The following is a 22985-nucleotide window of genomic DNA, read 5'->3' as shown; positions in this document are numbered from 1 at the left end:
GCTCCTCAGGTCTCATCTCAGTCTGGGTGACCTGTCCCCAAGATAACCTCCTGACTTTTTCAGGCTCCCCTTGAGTTTACCTTCTGGTACGTTCTACTTCCCCATCTCCTAGCACAGCCAAGGAGAGTTGAAAAGAATACTCCCTTGGCACATGAGTCTTTGAGCATCTGGTTTACATGCTAGTGACATTACATCCATGTGAATTGGGCTAAGGCAGGTCAGTTTAAGGCCTGTGATCACTTCTGGATACTGCCTCAACACAGCCAGTTTCTTGGCCTTCACAGGCAAGGGCCAGATGCTGGGTCAAGGTGATTTCTCAAGTAAGAACCTAACTTGGTGGCCAGCTGGTCACCTCAGGGGAAATCCCCTCATACTTTAACACCCACTTCCAGAAAGGTGGGTGTTGAGAAAATTCCATTGCATACGGCAGTGTCTGGCTTATATGACATTTTCAGAAAATGTTTTCTTATAGGCAGGATGTCTGGCCAATGGCATTGGTCCAGCAAGTCCAAAGGAGAGGGTAGAGTGCAAGGTGGTACAAGCTTAGCCTGGAGAAAGGGTTATTTTGAGGAACCCACTAGTGCTAGTAGGAAGCTGAACCTGGAAGGACAGAATGAGCAAACTCCCCCCAACAAATCGGGGGCCCCAACAAGGCTGAGGTCAGAGCTGCTGTGGACAGCCAGCTCTCACCCGTGCATCATGGTCCCCTGAGGGCAAGAAGTGGAACCAGAGTTGGTTGGCCCCACCAGAGAGAGGCCAGCACAGCCCAAGCAATCTCCACTTTGCTGCCCTGCACTCTCTGAAATTTGGCTTGGAACCTATTCAGGCCTCAAACACTTGGCCTGTTTGTTTGCTTTGTTCTAATATTGTGGGGTTTTTTCTCTCTATAGGCCTTTGATTTATCTTGGTCTCAAAATGTTTGCTCGCTTCGGAATCTGTGAATTCTTACACTGCTCCGAATCAACGCTAAGATCATGGTTACAAATTATCGAAGCCAATTATCATTCCTCCAATCCCTACCACAATTCTACACATTCTGCTGATGTGCTTCATGCCACTGCCTATTTTCTCTCCAAGGAGAGGATAAAGGTGAGCTGTTGTTTACATGCCACATTTAATGGGCAGGAGCAGTGGGGAGAGTCTAGTGCTCCTGCCTCCACTAAGATACATAGCATGACTGCTCACGTGTGCAGCCTGGCACAGGAAGGGCAAGGCTATACGAGGAATCAGGCAGGAGGCCACACTAGCTTTGGGAAATTGATGTGTTAATTCATGACATAATCCCAGCCATTCCATGAGGGTACAAGAGGCAGGATTTGGTCCCGGAGGAGAAACCTAACGAGGACAGGATAGGGCTATTCTTCTGGGGGTCTCACTCCAAGCCTGTACACTAGTAGAGCCAAGTAACTGTTGGATATCCCCACTTTAGGGCCTCCATCTGTACATGAAAGTCTGCAGGGCTCTAAGGCCAAGTTCATCATCTCTGTTCCCAGCACTGCTCCCACCCAGGGTTATCTACCTAATCCAGGGTTCCATTATCCAACCGGATACCCAGATTAGAAACCGAGAGTCATCCTTGGTTCTTTCCACTCCTCAACCCCCCACATCTGGTTGATCATCTGACATTGCCTCCTGTCACACCTAAATGTTCTCAGATTCATCTCCTGCTGCTGCCCCAGTGAGGCCCTCCACAATCCTTTCGCATCTGGGCAGTTCCAAACTAGAATTCTTGCCTGCCCTGCTTCCCGTGGAATGCCCTTACCCTACTGCCAATGCTATCTTTCTGAAACAGCATACCTGATATTGTCATTCCCAGGAGCAGCTTCCCACCTCCCTCAGGATTTAAATTTTAAACTCTACAGCTCTCCACACTCACCTCAACAATGAGCTCCTCATCATTTCCTCTCCTGTGCCCCAGTCACAGGCCACTTTTGGGCCATGCCAAACCACTTTAGTTTCTGAAGCTTCTGCCCTTGACCTGTTGCTCCCTTGACTGGGGCCTATGATGACTGCAATCATGCAGGGCCAGGGCAAGTGGCTCCTGGCCGCATTTCCTCCTCTGTATCACGGGACTAGCATTTGGCAGAGAGCAAAGTAGAAGATGACATCTGGCACACAGAGGGAGTGAACAAGTGTTCATTCCTCACCTTGAAGGGTAAACCTTCTCAGAACTTTCCGTGCTCCCTCTAGTTCTTATTTCTGTTGTTTTTTTTTTCCAGAAAAAATCAAATCAGACTGTAGGTAAAATTGGTGTCCAGAGAAGGGGACTGTTTTCTAAATTATGAAAACAAGTAACAACAGAGGGACATCTGTGTCAATATGGCTCAGCATATAAAGAACCCAATTTTTGCTGTATTGCTTTTAAACTACTCTATAGACAACATACAAATATATATTTAGAGAGCTAACTGAAAACAGTTTTTAAGAGCATTTATTGAAATGTCATGGTGGTTCACACCTGTAATCCCAGTACTTTGGGAGACCAAGGCAGATGGATCAGGAATTCGAGACCAGCCTGGCCAACATGGTGAAACACCATCTCTACTAAAAATAGAAAAATTAGCTGGGCATGGTGGCACAGGCCTATAATCCCAGCTACTTGGGAGGCTGAGGCAGGAGAATCACTTGAACCCAGGAGGTGGAGGTTGCAGTGAGCCAAGATCATGCCATTGCATTGCAGCCTGGGTGACAGAGCAAGACTCTTGTCTCAAAAAAAAAAAAAAGAGCATTTATTGAATGTAATTCACATACCATACTATTTGCGCACTTAAAATTTAAATTATTGAATTTTAATTTAAATCAATTTAAATAAATTTGCAAGGCTGATTTATTAGCTATACATCTCAAGAGTCTGTAGGGTATTTCCAAAAATGATCTTATACTGGGACATAATGTGTTGAACTTCTAAACTTCATAGGCTATATTTTCTAACCACAACACAACAAAATAGAATAACTAATGGTTAAATTTAAAATGTCAGCTACAACAAATGAGAAAATATTCTGAATAATTTGGGAATCAACAAAGAAATAAAACCAAAAATGACATTAGTTAGAAAACAACAAAAATGAGAAGCTTATCTGTCAAAACTTATAGAATGAAGCCAATTATATATTTAAAGGTTTATGTTTTAAATGCCTTAATTACTTTAAAAAGGGAAGAAAAAAAACATGGGAAAAGCAAAATGATAATCCATTGTGGCTCTTGGAAATAACCAAGAAAACAGATGAAGTTCTAGCCAAACTAGTTAAGATATAAAGACACAAAAATATACAAATTAAAGCAGAAAATAGAAGTACTGCACACATATGTACTAAATCAAAAGCTTTAAAATAGTTTTAATGGAATGTTTTAAATTAAATTGATGTAAGAAGTAAGAAAAAAAAAAGAGGCTAATAACATGGAAGTAATTTTAGTAATTTTTAAATTATTATTTAATTTCTTCAAAAGTTGGCTCCTGACCCAGATGGACAGGTGAATTCTTTAGCCCTTTAAGGAATTTTTCCATGTTACATAAACCTTTTCAGAGTCTTGAAAAAGATGGAAAACTTCCAGACCATTTTGTCAAACTCACAAAACTCTTGACATCAACCTGACAAAGATAGCACTAAAAGGGGGAAGAAAACTAAACCAATTCCCAGTTAATGTTAAGTGGTGCCTATTTTAAATTTTATTTAAAATTGTTTCTCTCCTTTATTAATATTAGTTTATGCTGGTCTAAGTCAATATCTCAGACTAAGGACTTTTTTTGTGATGGGTCTAGAGAAAGACTGGCTGAGGAGGTGACTCCTATCTGTTGAGAACACCTGTATTTTGGTAAGTCCTTAACTTGTGTGAGACTAACAAATATGCAGAAATATAACTGTTTCAGGGTGGAGATAGGAAAACTAGATTTGCTCACGTAGTATGCTTTTCTTAGAAATCTGAAATATTCTTACCTGAAAGTAATAGGGGAGAAAGAAAACTATACAGAAGGCTTCCTTGCCTTCAGTGTCATACCCCAGTTTTTAAAAGCTCTCTTGTTTTCAGGAAACTTTAGATCCAATTGATGAGGTCGCTGCACTCATTGCAGCCACCATTCATGATGTGGATCACCCTGGGAGAACCAACTCCTTCCTGTGTAATGCTGGAAGTGAGCTGGCCATTTTGTACAATGACACTGCTGTGCTGGAGAGCCACCATGCGGCCTTGGCCTTCCAGCTGACCACTGGAGATGATAAATGCAATATATTTAAAAACATGGAGAGGTAAGAACAATGATTGGGAAGTGTGTTGATTCCTCTCTGTCTTTTTTAAACAGCTATATTGAGATATAATTCACATCTTACACAGTTCACCCATTTAAAGTGTACAAAGTATACAGTGGGCCGGGCATAGTGGCTCATGCCTATAATCCCAGCACTTTGGGAGGCTGAGACAGGAGAATCACTTGAGCCCAGGAGTTTGAGACCAGCCTGGGCAACGTAGGGAGACCCTGTCTCTACAAAAGGAAAAAAAAAATTAGCCAGGCTCGGTGGTTGTGTCTGTAGTCCCAGCTACTCGGGAGGCTAAGGTGGGAGGATTGCTTGAGCCCAGGAGGCTGAGGCTGCAGTGAACCGTGATCACACCACTGCATTCCAGCTTGAGCAACAGGGCCTTCCCTGATCTCTCATGTTAAGTTAAACCCTCTAATTATTCAATCCCAGATTTCTTCATAGCACGTATCACATTTCTTATTTAATAATTACTTTTTAATTATTTGCATAATGTCTGATTAGATTCTTAAGCTCTGTAAGGTCACAAGGGTCATATGTCACTGTGCCCTCTGTGCCACAGTGCTTGGTACATACTAGAGCAAGACCCTGTCTCAAAATAATAACATGTACAGTGGTTTTTAGTATATTCATAGTGGTTTTAGTATATTCATAGAGTTGTGCAACTCATAGTATATTCAATTTTAGAATATTACCCCTTCGATAGAACCTCAAATTTATGAGCAGTTCCTTTCCATTCCCCCTCAACTCCCCTAGTCCTAGACAACTATTGTGATCCACTTTCTGTCTCTATAGATTTGCCATTTCTGGACATTTTATGTAAATGGAATCATATACAATATGTGATCTTTTGTGACTAGCTTTTTTCACTTAGCACAATGTTTTTAAGATTCAGCCGCTTTGTGTCTGGATGTTTCAAGATGAAGTATAATGCTGACATCTTGAGCTCTTAGAGACTCAAAGAAGCAGTCATCTATCTCTCTCCCTGAAGCACTCCACTCTGCCCTCCTGTGCTCAGCATACATCTCCTTGGCATTGTCTCTGTTTACATGTCACTTCCTCGGGGAAGCCTTCCCTGATCTCTCATGTTAAGTTAAACCCTCTAATTATTCAATCCCAGATTTCTTCATAGCACGTATCACATTTCTTATTTAATAATTATTTGTTAATTATTTGCATAATGTCTGATTAGATTCTTAAGCTCTGTAAGGTCACAAGGGTCATATGTCACTGTGTCCTCAGTGCCACAGTGCTTGGTACATACTAGGAACTTAGTGAATATCAGTTGAAGAACGAAAAAACATTGTGTCATGAAGAATACTTATTAATTTGGATTTTTAAAGAAGAGGATTCTTGATTTTGTAAAACTCCTTTCTGCCATGTTCTAGGATTTCAGAGGTGGAGTTAAAGTAGTTTCTATTCATATTTGCTTATAGTTACATCAGTTATCAATGGAAAACTACATGAGACCCTATTAACTTTCCAGAGAAAGTTTTCTACTCAACTGCAGAAAAGGGATTGAATAGAGACTTTATGTCATATTCATACCCCTTCAAATTTTGAATTACATGGATTACCCCTTCAAGAAATGAATTTCTTAAAGTACTAAAATAAAAGCAAGGGTTAGAGGTAGAGGTATCAAGTACTCCCTACGATTTCTCAGCTTTCAGAAGATCGGTCCTCACATTCTGTGGGCACTAAAATTGTTGGGTCTCAAGTTACCTCCATGTGGGGTATACTCTTTCTAACCACAGATTTCTATCTTCATTGACAAGATAAACAGTGCAACTATAAAGTTTTGCCTATAGCTTTTGGTTTTAACTTCTTTTGGGGTTCTCCTTGCTAACCATCTAGGCACTAACCCCTAACTTCCACATCATTTTAAAAATATGCCTTGTGACTTTCAGTGGCATTAGATTTATAGCTGCAGAGGACACATACCTGGATAACAGATTGTTTTCAGGAGTACCTGTCTGGTCTGGATCAGTAATCTGTAGCAGCCTCTAATTTGTCATCGAAAACAGGAATGACTATCGGACACTGCGCCAGGGGATTATCGACATGGTCTTAGCCACAGAAATGACAAAGCACTTTGAGCATGTCAACAAATTTGTCAACAGCATCAACAAACCCTTGACAACACTAGAAGAAAATGGGGTAAGGGAAACTTATTGCAAAGAGAACCTGTGTTTGGGGTCCTTGTACTGGTGTGTTATGGAGACACATGGGCTACGATATCAGCCACAGAAGGGTTCCCTCAGTGAGTCTATTAGACTCTTAGAGGGACAGAACTAATAGGATACACACACACACACGCACACGCACACACACACACACAAAGGGGAGTTTAAGTAATAACTTACACAATCACAAGGTCCCACAATAGGCTGTCTACAAGCTGAGGAGCAAGGAGAGCCAGTCTGAGTCCCAAAACTGGAGAACTTAGAGTCTGATGTTCAAGGGCAGAGAGCATCCAGCATGGGAGAAATGTAGGCTGGGAGGCTAGGTCCATCTCTCCTTTTCATGTTTTTCTGCCTGCTTTATATTTGATGGCAATTGATTAGATTGTGCCCACCAGATTAAGGGTGGATCTGCCTTCCCCAGCCCACTGACTCAAATGTTAATCTCTTTTGGCAACACTCCCACAGAAACACCCAGGATCAATACTTTGTATTCTTCAATCCAATCAAGTTGACACTCAGTATTAACCATCACAGTGGGCTCACTGAATTTAGTTTTTATTGGTTAAAAAATTATTTAAAGTGCAAAAACTTGGCAGGAAAAAAATTAGCACATCCAACTAGATGGGAAAACTTGAAAGGAAGGTCAGATTTTAGATAAGCTAACTTTAGACTATTCCTGCACCCTTTCTCACTAATATCCCCCTCCCTTCTTCTCCATTCTGTGATCAGTTGGAGCCCTTGATATCTCTTTCTAGCCACTCCCACTGGGCACATCACGGTAGCAGCAGCTATCCTCTCTTGGTCCTCACTTAGAGGAGTGTGTGGATTGAGAAAGACACTGTATTTGTGTCACAAGGGTGACATTATTGTCACCCGTGTTTCTACATTTGAGGCATGGAGTCCACAACAACTGCTGGGCAAGGATAACATTAACCCTCTCACCAGGCAGGAGTCTCCAGCTGAGGAAGCATACAGGCCCAAGTTCCCATCATTTGCTTATCTGTAAAATGGGGATAATAAGTCTCAAGGCATAGGACTGATGAGCATGGTACATGGTAGGCACTTAAGAACTGGTGCCTATTATACTAGATTCATTGTGTCATCAGCAACTTAAAGAATATGTTCTTTCATGAACCTCTTCCTTTGAGGCCCACATTTACTGAACGTGTTGGCAGCAGCTCACAGTCTTCTCTCCCACCCTCCTCCCCAGCTCCTATCACCATCCTGAGGTAGTTGCCACACACAGGGATGACTTATCCTCACAGGCTAGGATCGTAATTCCTTGACTTCTAACTCCATTTTACTTCTGCAACTCATTTGTTTGGCCATGGCCTTTGTCTGCCCTCTGGTTTTCTAGCATATTACTCCATGACACTTACTTTGGTTTAACCTGATGTTGAGAACTGTTTCTTCACCCTTTCCTGTTCTCTTAATTTGTCAGCCTGCCCCTGACTTCACTCTCTTTCCAAAGACTTTTAACAGAGGTGCCTGTACCAGCCTGTTTTATTGGCTCCTGCCCTGCCATTCTGAATAGGGCTGATTGTCACCTGGCCACCACTCCTGGCTGACCTCATGCCACAGAAGGAAACCATACACCTAACAGACTTGGTTTCCTCTGTCTAGTCTGGACAGCCCCTAGACTTAGCTGAGTTCTCTGCTCCACTTAACATTATGGTTCTCATCTCTGTTGTCGGTACATGGGGTTACTTCTGAGAGACTGAAAATCAATATCCAGTGGGTCAGAGCAGGAGAAAGGAAGATGAAAGAGAATAGTTTCCAGGCTGGCAGTACGAAACTATAGTCACACTGCAGGTATTAACGGATCTGAAGAAAGAAGGGTCAGCACAGAGCTGGTCACAGTGGAAACCTGGAGCGAGGAGAGCTACTGAAGTGTCACCGGTGTAGTATTCATTTTGGCACTCTCCAGGAAGCGTGGGAAGCCTAGAGTCAGGATGCCACGCATCCATCTTGATGGCAGTCTGTTCCCTCTGAGCTGGGACCATCAGGGCTTCTTAGGTTACTGCTATTGCATATTGAAATCATATGACTAACTCCTTTGGAATGTTGCTTGATGGGCACAGAATCAGACTGAGGAGACCTGCTTGCCTCTAGTCTTTTTCATTGCTCTCTGCCCCAATACCCTCTAACCTGAATTCTCTTCAGAGAGCCTACAAATAGTGGTTCTATTACATCATAAATTGATCCATATCCAGTGGGGATCCTTGGATGCAGACAGCATGTGGTACTGTGAGTGGAAGGCACCCTGGGACTAAAGGCAGAACTGAAGTTCTTATCCTGGCTCAGCTGGTTGCTTTGGACAAGTCACTTCACCTCCCTGAGTCTCAGTGTCCTCATTTGTAAAATGTAGTAAATAATACTTTTCATGCTTACCATTAGATCTTCTTGTGAGTGCAGACCAACAGAGAATGACTGTTAAGTCCTTTATCCATCAAAAATGTTAGGTGTGATCTTGGGAATCTGCCCTGTCACAGGACTGGGTTGAGAAGTAGGGAGGCTCTTGGGCTACAAGAGCCCGTTTGTTGTGAGGGCAGAGAAATTTATTTTTTTCAGCTCATACTCTTTTTTAATAAATATAATAAAAGACAAAACCAGTCTTTGAGTTCTTACCAAGGGGGAGAGAGAGAGTGGAACAGAAAAAAAGGCAACTGTGAGAAAGATTTAGTGAGAGGAAGAGAAGAAAGAGGCAAGGAAAAGGGGAAGGGCAGATATACCAACCTCTAGTGCTACCCTCCACTTCTAGGTCCTGTTGGAATCTCACTGAGCCTTGGTTTTCTCCTGGGTAAAATGAGAGGCCAAGCTCAATGCTCACACTATCCTTGGCACTGTTTTGTTTGTGAGATCCTTATAGATCCTGACTAGTGCTCTTTTTATGCTTACAGTGGGACAGACCAGTAAGAGAGGGCTTGGCACCAAGGGATCCATTTTGATTGCTTTGAATTCCACTCATGTTTCAGGAAACTGATAAAAATCAGGAAGTGATAAACACTATGCTTAGGACTCCAGAGAACCGGACTCTAGTCAAACGAATGCTGATTAAATGTGCTGATGTGTCCAATCCCTGCCGACCCCTGCAATACTGCATCGAGTGGGCTGCACGCATTTCAGAAGAATATTTTTCTCAGGTAAGATGCTGCCTCTTTTAAGTTTCTAGAGAGAGAGAGAGAGTTAAAACCCATAAAATCATACGAGATAATGGACTTAACACTAGGAAATAGGGTTCTAAAAAAATTCTGTCCTTGTATTGCAAGATAACAAATGGTAACTAGTAACAAATTTTTTTTCTTAAGAATATTTTATTTTCCCTTTATTCTTGCAGGATATTTTTGTTAGATATAGCATCCTGGGTTGATGATTTTTTTCCTGAAAGTACTTTAAAGGAGTCATCTGGTCTTCATATTCTTTCTGAGTAGAAAATACCTCTCTTGGGGCAGAAAAAAATATTAGGAAATATACTGGCTAAGATTTTTCCAGATTTGGTGGAGGGCATATGCACATGCATATGCATACAGATTCAAGAAGCCCAGTGAACCTTAACCCATGTCAGATGTGTCATAGTCAAGCAGCCAACAGGCTAAAGATAAATCTTGAAATCAGCCAGAGGAAAAGCGACACATTACTTATAAGAAAACAGTGATTCTCATGTCCTCTGACTTCCCATCAAAAACTATGAAGGCCAGAAGACACTGGAACATCTTTAAAGTGCTGTTAGCTTTGGGAGGCCAAGGTGGGAGAATCACTTGAGCCCAGGAGTCTTAAGAGCAGCCTGGGCAACATGGTGAGACTTTGCCTCTACAAAAAAATTAAAAGTTAGCCGGGCATAGTGATGCACTCCTGTAGTCCCAAGCTACTTGGGAAGCTGAGGCAGGAGGATCACTTGAAGCCCAGGGGGTTGAGGCTGCAGTGAGCCATGATCATGTCACTGCACTCCAACCTGAGCGACAAAGTGAGACCCTGTCTCAAAGAAAACATACAGCTAACATTATATTTAATGGCATGAGATATTGAATACATTCTTAAGATTGGAAACAAGGTAAGGGTGCCCATTCTTACCTCTTCTGTTCAACCTTGTATTGGTGTTCCTCATCATTGCAATAGACAAAGGAGAAAGAGGTTTAAAGAACAAAAAGTAAGACATACATTTGCTTCTGTTTGCAGATGACATGATTTTATGTAGAAAATTCTAAGGAATATACAAACAATTATTAGCACTAATAAGTGGATTTGATTTACCAATGTCATAGGACACAGCTCAATATACAAAAGTGAGTTGTATTTTATGTACTAGCAACCAACAATTGGAAAATGAAACCAAAAGCCCGGTCCCATTTACAGTAGAAAATAAAATTTAAAAATTAAAATTAGGAAAAAATTTAATAAAAGATGACCAGAACTTTACAGTGAAAACCATAAAACATTGCTGAAAATTTTAATGAACACTTGAATAAATGGTGAGGCATATCATGTTCACATACTGGAAGGCTCAGTGTTAACATTCACTTCTACCCAAATGGGTGTTTCAATTCAATGCAATCCCATTCAAAATTTCAGCAGGCTTTTTTTTCTGTGGAAGTCTACAGACTGTTTCTAAATTATATATGAAGATGAGAAGGACCTTGAATAAGCAAAGCTAACTTTAAAAAGTCGGAAGATATGCCGTTTGGCTTCAACTTAAAATAATCAAGACAGTGTGGTGCTGGCATAAAGATAACAAGTACAACCATGGGACAGAATAGAAATCCAAGAAACAGATCACACTTATATGATCAGTGGCTAATGTGAAATTTTTTCATCAAGTGGTGTTAGGATAATTGGATATTCCTATGAAAAAAAAAACAAAACACCACAACTCCTATCTCATACCATAGAGAAATTCATAGACCTACATACAACAGCTAAAACCATAAAGCTTTTAGAGGGAAACAGCAGATTATCCTCAGTGACTTGAAAGTGGACAAAGATTTCTTAGATGCAGAAAGCAACAACTAGCCAGGTGCAGTGGCTTACACATGTAATCTCAGCACTTTGGGAGGCCAAGGTGGGAGGATTACTTGAGTACAGGAGTTCAAGACCAGCCTCAGCAAGATAATGAGACTTCATCACTAGAAAAAAAATTTTTTTTAATTAGTTGCCTGTGGTGGTGGCATGTGCCTGTGGTCCCAGTTGCAGGAGGATTGCTTGAGCCTAGGAGGTTGAGGCTGCAGTGAGCCATGATTGTACGCTGCACTCCAACCTGGGTGACAGAGCAAGACTGTGTCTTAATAAAAAGAAAAGAGCAACAACCATAAAAAGAAAATTTGATAAATTAGACTTCAAAATTTACAAAGTTTGCTCATTCAAAACACAGCTAAGAAAATGAGCAGGCAAGCCATACTGGAGGAAAATATTTACAAATTATATTTGAAAGGACTGTATCCACAGATATATAAAGAACTATAACTCAGTAATAAAAGATAAACCACCCAGTTTATTATAGGCAAGTATTTGTCCAGACACTTCCCCAAAGAAGCTATTATGAAAGGCCAATAAGCACATGAAAAAGTGCTGAACACCATTAGTCATCTGGGAAATTCAAATTAAAACCACAGTGAAATACCACTACACACCCAATGGGATGGCTAAAAATGGGAAAGGCTGACAACACCAAATGTTGAAGATGTGGAGCAACTAGAATGCATGCATTTGTGATAGATGTGTAGAATACTACAGCCACTTTGGGAAGCAGTTTAGCAGTTCCTTTTTTCTTCCTTTTTTATGGTAAAATTTACCATTTTAGATCTGGGTTTTCTTCCCTTCATTCTCTTCATATGGTATATCACACTGATCTTCATGTGCGGAACCAATCTTGCATTTCAGAAATACATTCCACGTAGTCATTGTGTATAATCCTTTAATATGCTGCTGACTTTGGATTGCTAGTATTTTATTAAGGATTTTTGCATCAGTATTTACAGGGGATATTGGCCTGCAATTTTCTTGTAGTGTCTTTGTCTGGCTTTATTAGGATAATGCTGGCCTCATGGAATGAGTTAGGAAGTACTTCCTTCCTTTTCAGTTTTTCTGGAAGAGTTTGAGAAGGATTGATATTAATTCTTCCCAAAATGTTTGGTAGAATTTAACCAGTGAAACCATCCTTTTTCGGGAGGTTTTTGATTACTGATTCAATCTCCTTGCTAGTCATTGGTCTATTCAGATTCTGTTTCTTTATGATTCAGTCCTGGTAGGTTGCATGTTTCTAGGAATTTATCCATTATGTTGGCATTCAGTTGTTCATGGTACTCTCTTATAATCCTTTTTATTTCTGTGAAACCCGGAGTAATGTTCCCACTTTCATTTTGATTTTGGTAATTTGGGGTCTTGTCTTTTTTTCTTAGTCCATCTAGCCAAATCTTGTTGATCTTTGTCAATCTTGTTGATCTTTTCAAAAAATTATCTTTTGGTTTTGTTTTTTCTGTTCTCTATATACCTCATTCTTTATTATTTCCTTCCTTTTGCTAGCTTTAGGTTTAGTTTATTCTTTCTATAGCTCCATAACATGTTAAGTTAGGTTGTTGATTTAAAATCTTGTAGGCACTTACAGCTGTTAATTTCCCCCTTATCACTGTTTTTGCTGCATCTAATAACTTATGGCATAGTGTGCTTCATTTTCATTTGTCTCAAAGTATTTTCTAATTTCCCTTATGATTTCTTCTTTGACCCCTTGGTTGTTTAAGAGTATATTAGTCCATTTGCATTGCTATAAAGGAATACGTGAGGCTGGGTAATTTATAAAGAAAGGTTTATTTTGGCTCATGGTTCTGCAGGCTGTGCAACCATAGAACTAACATCCGCTCAGCTTCCGGTGAGGGCTCAGGAAGCTTGTGATCAGAGCAAAGGGGGAAGCGGATGTATCACATGGCAGGAGAGCACGGGGAATTGCCACACTCTTAACCAGATTACCTGTAAACTCAGAGCAAGATCTCTCATTACCATAGGGAGGGCACTAAGCCATTCACGAAGGATCTGCCCCCATGACCCAAACACATCCCACCAGACCCCACCTCCAGCACTGGGGATTATTTTTCAACATGTGATTTGGAGGGGACAGACATTCAAACCATATCAAAGCATATGCTATTTAATTTCCAGATACTTGTGAGTTTCCCGGTTTTCCTTCCGTTACTGAGTTTTGGTTCATTTCACTGTTACTAGAAAAGGCACTTTGTATGACCTTACCTTTTAAAATATATGCTGTTTGTTTTGTGGCCTATCATATGTTGTATCCTGGAGAATGTTCCATTTGCACTTGAGGAAAAAAAATGTATATTCTACTGTTGTTGGGTGGATGTTCTATACATTCTGTTAGGTCCAGTTGGCCTAGAGCATTGTTCAAACTCTATTGTCTCATTGTTCTATTCATTATAAAAGTGTAGTATTGAAGTCTCCAGCCATTATTTTAGAAGTATCTGTTTCTTCCTTCAGTTCTATAAATGTTTGCTTCATATATTTTGGAACTCTGGTATTTGATGCTTATAATCATTATATCTTCCTAATGAATTGACCCTTTTATTAATGTCCTTCCAGGCTGGAGTGCAGTGGCACAATCTTGGCTCACTGCAACCTCTCCCTCCCAGGTTCAAGCAATTCTCCTGCCTCAGCCTCCTGAGTAGCTGGGATTACAGGCACGTACCACCATGCCTGGCTAATTTTTGTGCTTTTAGTAGAGACGGGGTTTCATGTTGGTCAGGCTGGTCTCTAACTCCTGACCTCAGGTGATCCGCTCGCCTCAACCTCCCAAAGTGCTGAGATTACAAGGCCTGAGCCACCGTGCCTGGCCTGTAACAGTTTTTGACATAAAGTTTATTTTGTCTTTTAGGATACCCACCCCAGCTCTCTTTTGGGTATTATTTTCATGAGATACCTTTTTCCATCCTTTCATTTTCAATGTATGTATGTCTTGAGAGCTAAAGTGATTTTCTGGTAGATAGAATGTAGTTGGATCATGTGTTCTTATCCATTCTGACAGTCTGTGGCTTTTGAGGTGAATCCATTTACACTTAAAATAATGACTGATAGGGAAAGACTTTTGCCACTTTGTTAGTTTCCTGTATGTCTTACAGCATTTTTGTCCCTCTTCCTCCATTACTGCCTCCTGTTGTGCTTATTTGATATTTTGTAATGGCACATTTTGATTCCCTTTTTCTATAGATAGTTTCATTGTGGATACCATAGAGATTGCATAGGACAACCTAAAGTTCCAACAGTTGGTTTTAAATTGATGTCAGCTTAACAATTGCATACATGAACTCTTACATAGCTCTACCACCCCACTCCATTTTGTAAATGTCACAAATAATATCTTTATACATTATATGCCCATTAACATTTAAAATTATTTTTATGCATTTTTAAAAGTAAGGTTACAAAACAAAATTGTAATAATGCTGCTTTTTATATTTTCCTATGTATTTACCATTATCAGAGATCTTTATATCAAGTTACTGTCTAGCTTCCTTTTATTTCAACCTAAAGGATTTCCTTTAGCATTTTTTGTAGTTCAGGTCTAATGGTAATGAATTCCCTCAGCTTATGTTTATCTAGGAAAGTCTTAATTCCTCCCTCTTTTTTGCAGGACAGTTTGCCTGAATCAGAATTTTCAGTTGACAGTTTTTTATCTTTTAGCACTTTATATATATAATTTTACTGCCTTCTGGCCTTCAAGGTTTCTGCTGAGAAATGAGCAGATCATCTTATTATCTCCTATATGTGATGAGTCTCTTTTCTTTTGCTGCTTTCGAGATCCTCTGTCTTTTGACTGTTTGGTTATTGTGTGTCTCAGTAGATCTCTTTGGGTTTATCCTACTTGGAGTTTATTTAGCTTCTTGGATTTGTAGATTCATATCTTTCCCCAAATTATGGCATTTTTTGGCCAAGATTTTTTCAAATATGGGGTCTCACTATGTTGCCCAAGCTGGTCTTGAACTCCTGGGTTCAAGAAACCCTCCTGCCTTAGCCTCTCAAGTAGCTGAGGTTACAAATACTGTGCCTGTTGGCTATAATTTCTTCGAATAATCTCTGTCCTTCTCTTCTCCTCTTCTTTTTGCTGGACTCATAAGATGTGTATTGGTCCATTTAATGGTTTCCCATAAATTCATTAGGTTCTATTCCCTTTTCTTCATTCTTTTTTCTTTCTTCTGTCTGCCCACATCTGATACTGAACCCCTCTGGTGAAGTTTAATTTATTTTTTGTATTTTTCAGCCTTCAAATTTGAGATGGAGTTTTTGCTCTGTCGCCCAAGCTGGAGTGCAATGGTGCCATCTTGGCTCACTGCAACCTCTGCCTCTTGGGTTTAAGTGATTCTCCTGCCTCAGCCTCCCAAGTAGCTGGGATTACAGGTGCCCGCCACCATGCCCAGCTAATTTTTGTATTTTTAGTAGAGACGAGGTTTCACCATGCTGGCCAGGCTGGTCTCAAACTCTTGACCTCAGGTGATCCACCTACCTCAGCTTCCCAAAATGCTAGGATTACAGGTGTGAACCACCGCACCTGGCTTGTTAGGTTACTTTTCATAATTTCTCTCTTTGCTGATATTCTGTGTTGTTCACCTGTCATTTCCTATAGTTCCTGGTCTGTGTATGTGTTTTTAGGTCTTTGAGCATATTTAAGACAGTTGTTTTCAAGTCTTTGTCCAGTGCCTGTACATCTTTAGGGACAGTTTCTTTTCTTCCTTTGAGTGTACCATATTTTCTAGTTTCTTTGTATGCCTTGTGATTTTTGTTGAGAATTAGGCATTTTAAAAAACAGCCACCTCTCCTAGTCTTTGAAAACTGTCAATTAACCCATCATGAAAGTTTAAAGTTTTCTCAAACATTTTCTGAGCATGTCTTGCCTGGGTCTGCATATACATACTCTTCTTAATCTCCCTATATACACAGCTGCTTTCAAATGTCTTAATTTCCCAAAGTGTCTTGTCTGAGGTTATCCTCAGGGCCTTACATGTTCTGTTGTTGGTCTCCGCTCATAATCTCTTGTCTTCAGGCATCCATATCGGTCATCCCCCTGCAGCTTTCCTGAGCAGTAGTCATTGCTTTTCTACCTGGGAGCTAAGTGAAACAGAGACCAATCCTAAAGGCAGCCCACAGACTTGTCAGAATGTTGCAAATAAGGTCTGTTCTGCTCCCTCCGATTCAAGGGACACAGCTGGAAACCGGGCCACTGCCTCCTCCAGACCAAGATTGTACCACGCTGGGGAAGTGGTGCAAGGTTGAGTGAAAATACCCTTAAGTTTCCTACTGTTTTGAATGTGGCTTTTCTTGAGTGGGCATTCACTTGGTTGCTGTAGACTTTTGACTGTTTCCCAGAGTTCCTGTAAGGTTATTTTAGTCAGTCTCTCGTTTCATGGAGAAATGAGGACTTGGAGCTTCCTAGTCCACCATATTACTGATGTTACTCCAGTGCTCAGGCTTGGATTTTAAAGTCATTAAGACATTAAGATACAGTTGCTTCTTGTATTCAGTGGGGTTAGGTTTGCAAGTTCACTCCTTATAGCCACCCTATCTCTTGAATAGCATGAATACTAAGAGTGCCAGGGCCTGAAGCAAGGTGAAGAGGCATCTCTGGTTTCTGTCTCTGGCTGGGGCTGCTTGACTTCATGGGGAGTGGGCTTGAGTACCACTTGCCTGGCTCTGTGCCAGGTGTTGTACAGTCTTTTGTTTTCGCTTGGGGCACAGTGGTGAAATGTGAAACTTGTAGACCCTGCGTTGCAGGTGGGGTCACAGAAAGGAAGCATCTACAGGTGTGGAGCTCTCACTGGTGACTTAGATGAGGGCATGGGCCACAGTTTGCTGGTCTCCAGGAGGGAACGGGGGGCCCTGGACGCTCCATGCACTTGTCACATTGGGCCAAAGAGAAGAAATCTAAGCATGAGGGTCTTCACTGACCTTCAGCCAGCCAGCTGCTTACATGTGAATAGGGAGGGCAGGCCCTGAGAGCAGAAAGACAGAACAGCCTCTGGATGACTAAGTGGCTGAGCTAACGGAGCCTTTGCCATGGCTGCCCAGAGAGAGCTGGCTTAGGGTCTAGCAAGACCAAGGGAGGGCACATCAGGAGAGTGCCCCACCCAGGGCACTGCTGTTTGAGCTGGACAGGCCCCTGGGTTGTGAACCCAAGGCCCTCCCTGCACCCCCACCCCTTCCTCTCTTTACCATGGCAGAGACTCATGTAGGGCTGACTGCTTTTCTGAGACAGCACTGGGGCTGCCAGCCTGTGGCCAACAGCAGGGCCTTCACCACAGCCAGCGGATGCTGGGCCAGCGTTCCCCCCTCCTTCTCTTACCAAAGCACGTGAATCCCATATTCTGAACCACCCAAACAGCAGGAACTCTTCTGACTTTTGCTCAGTCCCACAGTCTAGCACTGTCCACCTGACTTTCTTGGCACTTGTCCCCAGCACCGTCAACACTTAGCTAGCATACACACACCTCTGGGCACTGTGCTAGGTATGGTGCCATCCTAGGAAAACCTCCAGAGGTTTGCCTGCTTCTCTCAAGTAGAGAGCCCATGTGGAGAGCTGGAGTGAGTTGTGCACAGGGCAAGGTGCACAAATACTTGGTAGAGCCAGGTCTTTGGGTGTCACTCTGGGAGAGCCTGAGGTGCTGGGCCAGGTGTAGTAAGGAAGATGGGAGAAGGGTGACTGAGTGCACAGAAGAAAGGCAAAGGAGTCAGTGACTTTAGGGAGCTCCATGCAAGTGCCGGAGCTGGTGCTGTAGAGCTGTGGTGGGGGTAGAGAGATGCTGGGATGAGAGAACTTTCTGACCTGGCATCCCCTGGAGGGCCTGTGAGTGCAAGCATGGGAACGTTCTTGGCGAGGTGCTGCAGCCCTGGTGAGGCCCTGTGGAGCAAGGGCTAAGGGGAGGAGCTGCGAGTGAGTTCGGCCAGCTGCGAGAGCCTGGCTGTGATGGGGTGAGCTCTGCTGGCCATTTGGGAGCTGGAAGTTCAGCTGTGAGTGTAGAAGACATGTCTTGTGAGTGGCCAACAGTGGGATGAGACTTCAGTGGTTAGCAAGTGATTAGCCTGCCTTCTGTGCACTCAGCTAACCTTCTCCCTTACCACACCTGGCCCAACACCTCCTCAGGCCCTCCCAGAGTGACCCCCAGAGGGCTGGCTCTACCCGCTCCAGTCCTGGCACTGGGGAGAAAGGCTAGTGTTCAATACAACAGCCGCCATCCCTTCACCCGGCCCCACACATGTACTAGGGTCCCATCTAGAAGAGCTGCTCGCCCCAGCCCACTCCTACCTTACTCCATCTGTGCTCACCCTGTTCTCATCCTGCCCCACCGTTTGACTTGACTCCCAGCACAGGCACCCTGGCACAGCAGGGATCTTGCAGCGATTCCACAGGGGCCTCTAAAGAATGCACTCAGGACTTCTGGCCTCATTCCAGTGCCTCATTACACCCCATGGGCTTTACCTCACCCTTTTCTCCAGCACCATTGGGCCAAAATGAGACCTTATCAAAGAAAGAACAGGACGCTTGCCTTTTTCCTCAGGTTCTTAATTATGTTTTTAGTTTTTTGTGAGCCTCTCTGGAATCCTGAAGATGTGGAAGAGTTTGACTAAACATCCAGGATCTCAAGGGTGTTGAGAACCTTTTCAAAAAAATAATTCAGCCGTCGATGAGAAGCAGCCACTAGGCCTTTCCTTGTAAAGTGGCCCCTGTGTGGGGATGCTTCAAGCCAGGTGGAAGGACGGCTGGACTGTGATAGGAGTGAGAAAAGAACAGATCTTTTTCTTTGAGGAATGTGAGCCCCCTTTAGTTTTCAGACCCAGAGAGGCATTGAAATGTGACAGCAGTTACGTCTCACTCCCCACCCTGACCTAAGTAATCGCCTGCTCTGTGGACTCTAGGCCAGTAGCCTGTAAACTCGGTATATTAATCTTGCCTCAGTTTCTTTAGGTCAATACAAACAACAGAGCAGTGGCTGACTACACATAATGTTTGGGATCTTACCTGAGGAGCTTCTGCAAGGAGGCTTCCAGATGTTTAAAGTTTGGCTCGAGTTGGGGTGTCCTCAGACCCCACTGACATGGAGTAGTCCTCATTCTGAGAACAACTTGATATCTGTTATGAGACATGGTTTGGCTGTGTGAGGTGGTGATTGGCTTCTCACCATGACAAGCCACCTTAGGCTGCCAGGAGCAGCTCTCCCTGGGGGAGGGGCTGCCCCTAGGTGGAGTAGAACCAGATGCTGGGGTCTCCTGATCACGTTTTCTGCTTTGCAGACTGATGAAGAGAAGCAGCAGGACTTACCTGTGGTGATGCCAGTGTTTGACAGAAATACCTGCAGCATCCCCAAATCCCAAATCTCTTTCATCGATTACTTCATCACAGACATGTTTGATGCTTGGGATGGTAAGAAATCTTCCTTAAAATAGCATATTTTCCTCTAAATAATGGGGAACCATGTATGAAAGAGCAGAGTGCATTTGACTGTAGAATATGATTTGGGGCCTGGGCTTTCAAGAACAAGAGAGAAGTGAACCATCACCAAGGGCCCCTGAGGGCTAGGTGTTCTTAACACTCCCCGCAGGCATAGGTGTCTTTATGCCTGTTTTATAGATGACGGGATTGAACTTGGGGCCCCACAGCTTGCAGTAGAGCAGCTAGGGTTCGAAACCAATCGTGCTGGCTCCAAAACCCATGGTGTTTCTACAGCAGCCCTTTGCCCTCCACTGTCCCCTGCTTCTCCCAGCCTCACTACACAAGACCAGAAGGACTGGTCTGTCTCTGACTGATGCATGTCACCCTCCTTTAACTTCAGGTGGGGCACAGGAGTCTGTCAAATAAAAGAATATCAGAGAACTGATATTCCACGTGCATCTTCGTCCTGAGGGCTGCACCTTGAAGGAGGGGCTACAGGGCTGATAAATGTCCAGATCCAGTCAGGAAATAAACCCATGTCTCAAGAAGGCCGTAGAACAGGGTAGGCAGCTGGGGAGAAGGACTGAAGCAGTGGAGATAGCTGCAGCTTTGGGGGAAATTGCATGCTCTGCAGCTCACTGCTTCTGGGACTGAGACCAGACGCGTGTGTCCCCAGGCTGCACGTTCTTCATGTGGTGCAGGTGAAAGGAGATGCTGGTGTATGTGAAGCATGCGTGAAGGGACAGTGAGCACACAAGGGCCAGGCCATCGGCGGCGGCTTTCTACATACTGCTTTCTGACACCCCAGGCCCAAAGGTGCTGCTGGTTTAATGGTAATTAAGCAGATTAGCCACCTTCTCTTTTATTTACCACAGTTACCAGCTCAACAGGTGGTCACAGAGGAAGTGCTGGCATTGAGGACAGGGTTTAACTTCAGTCAGCCATGGCTCGTTGAAGCTGCTGGGTGTGTTTGCCCGGGTCTGTTTAGCCTCACGCAGATGCCTGCTCCCATCTGTCACTCTTTAAAATGCTCTTAGTAGAAAGCCTAAAATGTAAACAGGCTGTGAAAGGATATCACATTCCTATCTTTCTCTCCAGCCTTTGTAGACCTGCCTGATTTAATGCAGCATCTTGACAACAACTTTAAATACTGGAAAGGACTGGACGAAATGAAGCTGCGGAGCCTCCGACCACCTCCTGAATAGCGGGAGACACCACCCAGAGCCCTGAAGCTTTGTTCCTTCGGTCATTTGGAATTCCTGAGGGCAGCCAGAGTTCCTTGGTCCTTTCAGTATTAGGCAGAACAGCCCCCGATCTGCATAGCCTGTGAAAGCCCACGGGGACATCAGTAACCTTCTGCAGCCACCATCCAATGCCATTACCGTCAAGTGAGACTTGGCCACTGTAGCCTGGGCCTGCTGCAGGAGCTCTTCAGAAAGGCACATGAGGACCACGGTTTGCATCAGCTTTCTGGTAAAACACAAGGTCTGGAGTACCCTTGCAAAGAGTATTGATGGATTTCCTGCCAGTGACAGAGCATGTCTATTGCAAACAATTCTCTCAGTTACGTTCGGCACTTAAGAACAGCTAATGGCAATAGGATCTTTAGCAACTTTTCACATCATAGAAGGTGCAATCACTCACTTTGGAACACTACTGAGAGTGACTTCTCTTTTAAAATTGAGTAGCAAATGAAAAATTAAAAGAAAATTTGAACTTGATTAATATCAATTAAAATGTTTTATTTATTTTATTAAAAGCTCAATATTTTCTATGAATTCAAAAATACTTCAGAGCCAAAGCCAACTTCAAATACCGTGACCAAATTTACATGATTCATATTCATTATGCATTACTTGGTATACAGACTTATTTTCATAATGCAAATTAATATAAAATGACATTTTTACTGCACTATAGAAATATTCATGTATGTTAAGCTTTTCTGATTGAGGCTAATTGGAAAAAGCTGGGGCCTTACTCTAAGTGCTAAAGAAGGCTGCTTCTACTGTATAGAACCCAGGGCTCTGAAATAGCTCTAGCCGCCTAATGAACTTCACAGGTAACTCCCCAGGTTAAAATTAGACTCTTCTTGGTTTGCAAAGAAAAATTAGGACTTAACACTTTTTTCTAAAATTTTATAATTGAATTTCCAAGTCTACTCTATTTTATACTGTTTCTACAAAATATTCCTTATAAAAACAAAAATTGAATATTTAATGAATTGACATTTTATAACCAACCTGTTTTTATCTGCAGTGGGAATCTTTGATGCCAGAAATTTATAAAGAGGTTCTGTATCTTCACACCTTGAATAAGCATAATACCATAAAAAATGACACTTGACATGTCAGTGTGTTTGTCATTTCATTTTAAACTCGTATTTGTGTTTTTTTCCCAGATAAAAATGAAATTAAACCATTTCTTTTTAAGAAATCATGTTTTATCTTTTTGGAGAGTTCTTTGTCTCATAATACTTAAAATATTTATTTTTTTTTTAAATAAAGGTCAGGCACAGTGGCTTATGACCGTAATGTCAGCACATTGTGAGCCTAAGAGTTCAAGACCAGCCTGGGCAACGTAGCAAGACCTCATCTCTACAAAAAATTTAGCATGCACCCGTGATCTCTGCTGCTTAGGAGCTGAGGTAGGAGGACTGCCTGAGCCCAGGAGTTCAGTGCTGCAGTGGGTTATGATCATGCCACTATACTCCAGCCTCGGCAACAAAGCAAGACCCTGTCTCTAAATAATAAAGAATATTCCCTACTTCACAGAAGAGATTGGTAGTTAAATGACTTTTTCAAGGTCACACAGGGCCAGATGAGTATGTTGAGAAGTTCTCAGAATTAACCTTAGTTCACTGCCTGGTACCTCTGAATGGGTATTGAGAGATAAGAGGCACACTGGAGAACTGACAGAGGGCTCTCAGAGATGGGTCCTGGGTACCAGTTGCCCATTCAGAGATGTCAGGACACTAGAGGGCTGACAGGGCAAGCCCTTTGGAGTTTCTGTTTAAGGAAACAAAGGCTTTGTCCTCTGTTAAGACATTTGGCCTGAGATGGTAATTGTGGACTGAGCGGGGAAGACAGTTCTGTCCCCTCCCCAAGTGCAAAGAAAAAAGGAAACAAACCA

General features: G+C 42.5%; 1 protein-coding gene across 4 annotated transcripts in view; it reads left to right on the top strand.

Annotated features, from left to right (window-relative positions):
- The window catches only part of PDE8A (phosphodiesterase 8A), a 154341-nt gene extending 132052 nt beyond the window's left edge, over positions 1 to 22289 (top strand). For all 4 annotated transcript variants that reach the window (XM_054450981.2, XM_063652879.1, XM_063652880.1 and 1 more), the window contains 6 exons: positions 891 to 1089; positions 4030 to 4247; positions 6278 to 6410; positions 9412 to 9579; positions 19715 to 19844; positions 20952 to 22289. In XM_054450981.2, coding sequence (XP_054306956.1) covers positions 891 to 1089; positions 4030 to 4247; positions 6278 to 6410; positions 9412 to 9579; positions 19715 to 19844; positions 20952 to 21058 — 955 coding nt within the window. In that variant the 3' untranslated portion in view covers positions 21059 to 22289. The remainder of the gene's footprint in view (positions 1 to 890; positions 1090 to 4029; positions 4248 to 6277; positions 6411 to 9411; positions 9580 to 19714; positions 19845 to 20951) is intronic.
- The last annotated feature ends 696 nt before the right edge of the window (positions 22290 to 22985 follow it).

The sequence above is a fragment of the Pongo pygmaeus genome, chromosome 16 (assembly GCF_028885625.2).
Source record: "Pongo pygmaeus isolate AG05252 chromosome 16, NHGRI_mPonPyg2-v2.0_pri, whole genome shotgun sequence".
Taxonomy (NCBI): Eukaryota; Metazoa; Chordata; class Mammalia; order Primates; family Hominidae; genus Pongo; species Pongo pygmaeus.
Note: the sequence above shows the minus strand (reverse complement) of the source record. Positions and strands in the feature narration are given on the sequence as shown.